General features: G+C 34.8%; 1 protein-coding gene across 1 annotated transcript; it reads right to left on the bottom strand.

Annotated features, from left to right (window-relative positions):
* Positions 1-3,725: 3,725 nt before the first annotated feature.
* nkiras2 (NFKB inhibitor interacting Ras-like 2) lies at positions 3,726-6,429 on the bottom strand. The gene is made up of 4 exons (XM_073833262.1): positions 6,399-6,429; positions 6,048-6,197; positions 5,718-5,959; positions 3,726-4,666 (listed from the first exon to the last, which is right to left on the bottom strand). Exons 2-4 carry the CDS (start codon positions 6,139-6,141, stop codon positions 4,424-4,426), a joined length of 579 nt encoding a protein of 192 aa, XP_073689363.1. The 5' UTR covers positions 6,142-6,197; positions 6,399-6,429; the 3' UTR covers positions 3,726-4,423.
* Positions 6,430-10,223: the final 3,794 nt, after the last annotated feature.

The raw sequence follows: 10,223 nt of genomic DNA, 5'->3' as shown, positions 1-10,223 counted from the left end.
CTCCAGTGCTCTGGCTGTTCTTTTGGAGGCTTATGGGACTCCTGGTTATTGACCAGAGGATGACAGCTTGTCATGGCGTCTGACAAACGTGTCCAAACTTCCCAGTTTGATGTAAACCCAGCACAACCAGGCAAAAAGTCTTATCAGCTGGTATTCACGATGATACACAACACAAACATTTTCTCATTCCAATCGTTCACCTCAGCAAGTGTGCGCCACCTTGTGTTTACGACGAGAATGGCAAGGATATGAAAGATTTTCACAAGTTTTACAAACTGGTAAGTCGTTTTTAACCTTTACATTAATTTATTTAGAACATTTCAGTAGTGAACATTAAAATGGTCGCCTTCTAGTAATTCAATTAATTTGTCAGCACAAAGCCCGCCAAGTGTTTTGGCTATTAGATATTATGGAGATAAAATGCCTTTTGCTCAGCGACCGTGTTCTTGATTATGACCCAAGCGTTTTTACAGTTTTAGCAAGGTTCTTTTTAAAGTTATCAACAAACATTTCTCCAGAAAGATTAATAGAATGTTCGTTCTCAAATCGTTTAAAATATAACGTTTTTTATGTTCTTAGCCTACTTGTTTCAGAATGTTCATGAAACCTTGAAAAGTTTGCAAAAAGATCAAATCAAATGCATTAACAGAGCTGGGTAGTAACTGATTACATAATCAGATTCCAAAAATTAAGTATTTGTAATTAGATTAAATTAGATTTTTTAAAAACTCGTAATCAGACTATATTTACTTTTTTATGGATTACATGGTTACATATTATTTATACAATAGCAAAAAAATATTCATAATTTATTTATTCTTCCGAATTCCTCTTTTTCATCTTTTAAATGTTCCTTTCTAAAAAAGCCTACTGCTTATATGCATTCAGAAAGTCTTCCAGTTTTGTGGACATTCACACAAACACCAGTCATTAGTCAGATTTGACCACTGATTTACAGAAATCATTTCAGGTTCAAGTGTTTCAATATTGCATCAACTACTGATTAACATATTATTTTTGAATGATCATAGGTTATTCGGCCATGTATTTTTATGTCTTTAGAAGGCTTTTGTCTTTCAAATACATTAAAATGCAAATTCATGTAATCACAAATTCACAAACTTTTTTCTCATCTTATACTTTTCCACCTAATACATTTACTTGAAGTTATGAAAGCCCATTTCTGCCACGTAAGAAAAAAATGCCTTAAGTCGAAATTATGACATACTTAAATCAGTTACGAGAAAAAATGTCGAAATTATGACTTTAAAAAGTCAAAATTATGATAAAAAGGCAAAATTATGACTTAAATCATAATTACGAGATAATAAAGTTGACATTATGAGATAAAAAAATTTAAATTATGACTTAAAGTCTAAATTATGATAAAATGTCTAAATTATGACTTGAAGTCGAAATTATGAGATAAATCAAAATTATGATAAAAAAGGCAAAATTATTACTTAAGTCATAATTACGAGATAATAAAGTTGACGTTATGAGATAAAAGTCAAAATTATGACTTTAAGTCTAAATAATGATATAAAGTCGAAATTATGAGATAAATCTAAATTATGACATAAAATCAAAATTATGGGATAAAAAGTCTAAATTATGACTAAAAAGTCTCAATTATGATAAAAAAAGAATAAACAATGATGTATAAAGTCGAAATTATAAGATAAATCAAAATTATGATTTTAAAAAATTATGAATTTAAAAAGTCAAAATTATAAGATAATAGTCGAAGTTATGACTTATAAAATCGAAATTATGAGATAAATCGAAATTATGAGATAAAAAGTCTAAATTATGACTAAGTCTAAATTATGATAAAACGTCTAAATTATGATTTATAAAGTTGAAATTATGATGTATAAAATCTAAATTATGGGATAAAAAATCTAAATTATGACAAAAAAGTCTCAATTATGATAAAAAAAGTCTAAATTATGACTTATAAAGTCGAAATTATGAGATAAATCTAAATTATAATTTAAAAGAAATTATGAATTTAAAAAGTCAAAATTATCAAATAAAAAGTCGAAATTATGAGATAAATTGAAATTATGACTGTATTTTAATTCTAAGTGTCACATTTGCATGTTCATGGCTCTCTGATATTGGTTATGGTCACATATCATGCAGCAGGTAAACAAATAAAATATATTTTAGTAAACTTCTTATTTTAATTTACATTTTTTATCATTTAATTTATTATTAGCCTTTCATCAAACTCATAAACCCCCAGCAGTTCCTTCACAAACCCTAGTTTGGGAAGCCTTGATGTAATGTAATGTTTAACGCACTTCTTGTTGTTAATAACAATGAATGGAATATGTTGTGTTTTTATGTGAATATGGCATACGATCATTCTATTTAAATCAATATAATAAACAACATAGGTCAAAAGTAATCTAAAAGTAATCAGATTATATTACCTAAAATCAGTAATGTAATGGATTATAATTTGGAATCAGTAACAGATTACAATTTGTAAGTGATCTAGCCAGCTCTTTCCCTATAAAGTTTGCATAACGTTTAGAGAACTTTAAGTAGTAATGTTTTATAATGTAATAGAAATGTTAGCAGAACGTTCTTAGAACATATGTGACCCTGGACCACAAAACCAGTCTTAAGTCGCTGGGGTATATTTGTAGCAATAGCCACAAATACATTGCATGGGTCAAATTTTTTGATTTTTCTTTTATGCCAAAAATCATTAAGAAATTAAGTAAAGTTCATGTTCCATGAAGATTTTTTGTAAAATTCCTACTGTAAACATATCAAAATGTCATTTTTGATTTGTAATATGCATTGTTAAGAACCTAATTTGGACAACTTTAAAGGTGATTTTCTCAGTCTTTTTGATTTTTTTGCATCCTCAGATTTCTGATTTCAAATAGATGTATCTCAGCCAAATATTGTCCTATCCTAACAAACCATACATCAATAGAAAGCTTATTTATTGGGCTTTCATATGATGTATAAATCTCAGTTTTGTCAAATTTAACCTTATGACTGGTTTTGTGGTCCAGGGTCACATATTGTGGTAACTGGTAATGTGCTTTTTTGCATCACAAAATACACTGATTCGTACAAAAAAATATTATTAGTATTTCATTATTGAAAAGCAATACCATGCTGACACCTCCCCCTTCACAGCTTAAAAGCATGCTACTTGTTGCTCAATAGTGACATTTTTAAACAATATGTTGTGTGAAGTTTCGTCATGTATTGTGTAATAGCGGATAAAAAGTACATTTGCATTTGATCTGTGATCTGTAAACACTATTGATAAACACTGATGCAAGCCTCATGAAATGAAGTTGCTTAAAGCAAGCATTAACTTCAGACATTGTTCATTACACACAGACTCACACACTCTCTCACTGGCTGAAGTGGAGAGCCCTCTATTATAAGGTCACTGCAGATCCAGCCCTGAACAAAATGAAATATCTACTCCGTAAAAAGACAGATAAAGGGCAAATAAAACCAATTCTCCCGTTTACTCCTCCTGAAGAGAGAGTGCAGTTATGCCGCGCTCATTCAGTCGGAAGACGGCTGCTATTGTGCTGTAAAGCAGACAAGCTTTCAACTTTGTGTACGGATCATGGGCTTACAATGAATATTGTCTTTAGAACATTACCATTATGTTTGACCACTGTGTAAATAAAGTGCTCATTTAGAAATAGATTAGAAAAGATTAATAAGGGGTAAACAACTGCAGTTAAACAGCTTTATTAAAATGTTAAAAAAGCTGCTCATACAGTCTTTGTTTCAGACAAAAATCCTTTATGATGTATCTGAAAGGGATCTCAGCTAAAAATAAGAGTCAAATCTTAATAAGTCATACTTTTTCAGTGTAAAAAGAACAGATATATATGTTCACAATTGAAAGCAGGGTATAAAGTACAATGGCACAGTGGTGAACTCTCTCACTCACAATCAAAAACACATGTAACATTTCACTTAGGTGTTCTTATGGAACAAAAACCAGTAAATTTATAGGAATGACACGAAATATGAACACCTGAATGTAAGTAAAACATCCAACTAAATTAAGACATTCTTCTGTCAAGGTCATGTCATATAAAAGAGCAGTCATCATGGCACAAATGTCATTAAATATGTTTAAATTGACCACAAGTCGAATCATCTTAGATGATTTCACACAGGATGTAACAACTTATCAGTCAATAGCTTCAAGATAGGCATGAGATAAATATCACAGCAACATATAGATTCTATCCTATATGCTTATGAATATAAAACTTCATTCATGCAGTAACTTCATACAGTGTGCTAAACTCACAATTGCACTCCGAGTTCAAATGTTTTGAAAGATATAAAACCGAGCGTCTGTTAGATCTGCCTTTCTATCATGACATATCTGTCAGATCTATCGGGATCTTCTGGATCTCTAGCTGTCCAGGGAGCCGCTGCCCTTGTTCTTGTTGCGGCTGAGTGGGAAGGTGGATTTGCTCTGAGGCTGGGTCATTTTGCTGGCCAGATGGACAAAAGGCTCGATGAGCGATCGTCTGTCGGTCACAGAGACCTCCCACAGCCTGACCTTCTCCTGTCGGGCCCACTGTTGAGCCGCCTCGCTGTCCACTCTCCTCTGATCCTGCAGGTCCAACTTATTACCCACAACAACAATAGTCACCTGTGAGATACAAAGACAAATTTCCTTATCATTTTCATGATGTCCACTTATGGTAGTATTTTTTTTTTTACCTTAAAATATAAATTTAAAAAACTGATTTCCTCATGATTTTACGCTACAGTTAAAAAAAAATTGGGACGGCGAAAAGTTTTTTCATGTTTTGCAAAAATTCTTATGCTCACTGAGTAAAACTGCAATATTAAATATTAGCAAAAACATCTATTTGAATATATTTTAATATGTCATTTATTCCTGTGATGGCAAAGCTGGATTTTCAGCATCATTACTCCAGTCTTCAGTTTCACATGATCCTTCAGAAATCATTCTTTCCATGTCCACCCTTACGGAAAGAAAAAGGTAGATAAATAATGTTTTTTTTATTAACTCAACTGGAAGAACAATTGCTCATAACTTTGAGAGAATCTTGCCAGAATGTTTCCTGATAGCTGTGTACAAACTATTTTTTTTTTCCAAGTTTCTTTGATAAATATAGAGTGTTTTCAGGACGTGTCACCATTTTGGCACTGAACGTAAACAATGCGACTGAACTGAACGAAACTCGCATATTTAGCTGATTATTGCTGCTGAAAATGGTTGATTATTGTCATGTTTGGGGCTGTACTAATCGGTCGGACCAGGAAAAACATTTGGAGTAATATAGAAATGTTTGTGGTTGGCCAAACTGAACCAGGAATTCCAAGGATAGAATCTTGACAACATTTGTGTTTGTTCTTATCATTTCCGTCAGGTAGGTGAAATATTAGTCTATACTGCTCATATGTATCTTTATCACCGATTAACTTTAGTTTGTCAAAATAATGCACCCTTTCCTGCTTACTAAGTCATTTTCTATATAATTTAGCAGCTTCCACACGATTTAAATTAGAAAAACAACTTATTCAGTAGTACATTAACTGTGCAATCCATGTAATTTATTGGAAATAGAAAACTATTTCAACATTATAAATGTCTTTACTCTCATTTTGTCTGTCACAATACACCTCTGCGGAATGAAAGTCTTTTAAAACGGTTAGTGTACATAAGCACAGACCTCTTTTTTATCACGGCAGCGGTCGATCTCTTTCTTCAGTGCCTCTACCCGCTTGAAGGACTCTTTGCTGTCGATGCTGTAGACGAGCACGAATCCGTCGGCGAAAGTGAAGTAGTGCCGCGGAAACTCCTGACCATCACGCAGCCCGCGCGTGTCGTAAAACCGCACCTGTTCTCTGGTGCCGCGGTCCGTTTCCACAGACCCAATGTAAATGTCCTCCAGTGTCTCCATGGTCTCTGAACCTGCCAAACGGGGACTATGTGAATCTGTACTGCTCATGTATTTGAGTTTGAGAATTTACTGTCAGGTATATGCTGTCACAACTCTCACCTACAACATGGTTGGCGTACAGTAGCTGCTCCAGAACAGCAGTTTTTCCCACTGATCCCTGGCCACACACCACCACCTTGCAGCTCTTGCCCATGATAACTTACAACCGCTCAGTCACCTTAGAAATGTAAGGTGGGCTGTGGTAGAAATCTGTTACAACAAGAGAATAGTGAGAATAGCTTGTATGCTATAATAATGTTTTATGCAACAGTCACATGAGCGCTGCAAACACTGGTTTGAGTGGATCAGGTTACTCTACATTGAATACTACATTGTATTCATCTGTGATACATATTAAAATGCGTTAAATTAAACAACCAAAGTAAACGTTTAAGGAAAGACTGGACTCACCGTACTCTCTTCCTGTTTATGTCAGATTTCCAAGTATAGGTCTCTGCAGGAAAGTAATGGGAGTTACTAGATCGGGGCGTTTTTAGACCATGGTACCTGATTGGCTGACGTCATAGTGACGGTAGGTTTAGGGGTGGGGTTAGGTAAAGGGAATCATTTCGATATCATGATTTAGAAACACCCAGCAGTTTGAAAACACCCACAAAATTCAGAAACGCCCACGTTTGCTCTGCAGAGACCTCTTCCTCCAGATTTCAGCCTTCAACGAAATTTGACACAGTTCTGTTGAGCTGCAGTGCGCCGTCTTCAGTCCGGAGGACAGCAACACATGCCGAAAATGCTCAATGTACAGTCGTGGCCAAAAGGTTTGAGAATTACATAAATATTGGAAATTGGAAAAGTTGCTGCTTAAGTCTTTATAATAGCAATTTGCATATACTCCAGAATGTTATGAAGAGTGATCAGATGAATTGCATAGTCCTTCTTTGCCATGAAAATTAACTTTCCACTGCATTGTTAAGAAGGCTTCAGGGCGTCCAAGAAAGTCCAGCAAGCGCCAGGATCGTCTCCTAAAGAGGATTCAGCTGCGGGATCGGAGTGCCACCAGTGCAGAGCTTGCTCAGGAATGGCAGCAGGCAGGTGTGAGCGCATCTGCACGCACAGTGAGGCCAAGACTTTTGGAAGATGGCCTGGTGTCAAGAAGGGCAGCAAAGAAGCCACTGCTCTCCAAAAAAAACATCAGGGACAGATTGATCTTCTGCAAAAAGTATGGCGAATGGACTGCTGAGGACTGGGGCAAAGTCATATTCTCAGATGAAGCCTCTTTCTGATTGTTTGGGGCATCTGGAAAAAGGCTTGTCCGGAGAAGAAAAGGTGAGCGCTACCATCAGTCCTGTGTCATGCCAACAGTAAAGCATCCTGAGACCATTCATGTGTGGGGTTGCTTCTCATCCAAGGGAGTGGGCTCACTCACAATTTTGCCCAAAACACAGCCATGAATAAAGAATGGGTCCAAAACACCCTCCAACAGCAACTTCTTCCAACAATCCAACAACAGTTTGGTGAAGAACAATGCATTTTCCAGCACGATGGAGCACCGTGCCATAAGGCAAAAGTGATAACTAAGTGGCTCGGGGACCAAAACGTTGAAATTTTGGGTCCATGGCCTGGAAACTCCCCAGATCTTAATCCCATTGAGAACTTGTGGTCAATCCTCAAGAGGCGGGTGGACAAACAAAAACCCACTAATTCTGACAAACTCCAAGAAGTGATTATGAAAGAATGGGTTGCTATCAGTCAGGATTTGGCCCAGAAGTTGATTGAGAGCATGCCCAGTCGAATTGCAGAGGTCCTGAAAAAGAAGGGCCAACACTGCAAATACTGACTCTTTGCATAAATGTCATGTAATTGTCGATAAAAGCCTTTGAAACGTATGAAGTGCTTGTAATTATATTTCAGTACATCACAGAAACAACTGAAACAAAGATCTAAAAGCAGTTTAGCAGCAAACTTTGTGAAAACTAATATTTGTGTCATTCTTAAAACTTTTGGACATGACTGTACAGTAGTCTTACCACGTTATATGTATAATACATAGGATGAACTAACAGGCAAAATGAACTAAGGTGAACAGGCCTATGTCAAAGTAGCATATTTTTCTAAAGTGACAAGCTTGGTGATGCAAAGACTTAAATGTAAAATACATGTAAAACTTCAGGGTTGCATGTGAAAAAAGGCAACATATACCCAAAACTCAATGCAGATCAGTGTATTCCTATACAGAACTGGAAAATTACCATTAAAGAGCATATTCGATGCAATACTTTGAAGCAAACACACACAAGGAAAAGGGCCTATTAGCAAAATAAACCAATTATTAAATTTACTACATGTATTTAAAAAATAGGCTGATATTATTTAAAAACTATTACCTATAAATGCATTAAAAAAGTTGACAAGTAGGTGGAAAGTGGATTAAACATTATAAATAGTATCACTAAAAATGTTCAGAAATCTGCCACATTTGTTATCAATATTGTCATTATTCATAATGTAACACATTATGGGTTTGCTCTTACATCAAAATTTGGTCAGTTAGCCGGATGCATGGCCATATTGGCATTACTCGGATGTAAACAACAGCATGGAACTACACGGTCAATGTAATTCTGAATATGTTGTTCTGCTAATTTATGCTGTTTAAACCATGGAAAAACAAGTGGAAGCTGCTAAATCATATACAGAAGGACTTCATAAGCAGGAAGGGCACAATATTTTGACAAACTAAAGTAAATAGGTGGTAAAGATACATAAGCAGTATTAATTAAGATATTAGTCAAATATTTTACCTACCCGACCGAAAATCATATTGGAAATCCTGGTTCAGTTTGGCCAACCACAAACGCCTTTTGTTCCTCAGACAGTTTTTTTATTTTTTTTTATGCACTCTTCTCTTTGATTTGTTGTAACTCTTGGCAGTCTATAGTACTCCAAATGTTTTTCCCAGTCAGACTGATTAGTACAGCCCAAAAGATGACAATAATTTACCATTTTCAGCAGCAATAATCAGCAAAATATGCAAGTTTCTTTTGGTTCAGTGGCATTGTTTACGTTCAGTGCTGCCAATATGGCCGATTGATAATGCCTTGTGAAAACACCCTATACAAAGTCATATATATACTGTATATAACTATATATAACTATATATATATATATATATATATATATATATATACAAGTACAGAGGTTGTGAAGAAGCACTGCTTGAATCTTCTTAATGAATACGCCTTTTTGACTGAACAAAATTTGAATAATGGCTAATATAACATTTTGGTCATAAATGACTGCCTATTTTTACTAAATCGATTGATTAAATAAATTATTCAGTGATTTGGACATACATAATTTGGCTTTTAAGGCAAAGTTCAAGTTTTACACCACATAACAATATACCTTGGGCATAGGCCTAGCAATATCAACTTTGAAAAATAAGAAAGCTGTAAAAAAAAAAAAAAAAAAAAAAGCGTTAATAAGGCCAGTCCATCACAGGTTATTATTTGTAAACATTTTAATTATTTTACTTTTCTTATGTTAATTTTTATCTTTTGATTTTTTTTTTTTTGCTGTATTTTTAAACCTTCAAAACCACTTTTAAAAAACAGTTTACTATAGAAGGTTTGATTTTATTTTCCAGCAGGATTTGGCACCTGCCCACAAAGCCAAAACTACCAGTACCTGGTTTAATAGCCATGGAATAACTGTACTTGATTGGCCAGCAAACTCGCCTGACTTAAACCCCATTCAAAATCTATGGGGAATTGTCAAAAGGAAGATGAGGGAACAGAGACCCCGAAATGCAGACGAGCTGAAGGCCAATATCAAAGCAACTTGGGCTACCATAACACCTCAGCTGTGTCAAAGGCTGATCGCCTCCATGCCACGCTGCCTTGATGCTGGAATTAGAGCAAAAGGAGGCCCAACAAAGTACTGAGGACATAATACAGTACATTAACACACTTTTCAGAAGGCAAACATGTGTTTAAGATCCTTATTTTATTGGTCACATGAAATATTCTAATTTTGTGAAATACTGGATTTGTTTTTGTTTGTTTTTAATCCATAATCATCAAAATTAAAACAAATAAAGGCTTGAAAATTTTCACTTTGTGTATAGTGAACTAATATAACATACAAGTTTCACTATTTGAAGCAAATTATTGAAATAAATGGGCTTTCCCTCGATATTCTAATTTTTTGGCACATACCTGTGCAAATATAAGGTAATTTGTCGCCACCTATTGGAGTACTGCAACCTAGTTACCTACG

This window comes from Garra rufa, chromosome 1 (genome assembly GCF_049309525.1).
Source record: "Garra rufa chromosome 1, GarRuf1.0, whole genome shotgun sequence".
NCBI lineage: Eukaryota > Metazoa > Chordata > Actinopteri > Cypriniformes > Cyprinidae > Garra > Garra rufa.
The sequence above is the reverse complement of the archived record's forward strand: the minus strand, read 5'-3'. Positions and strand labels throughout refer to the sequence as shown.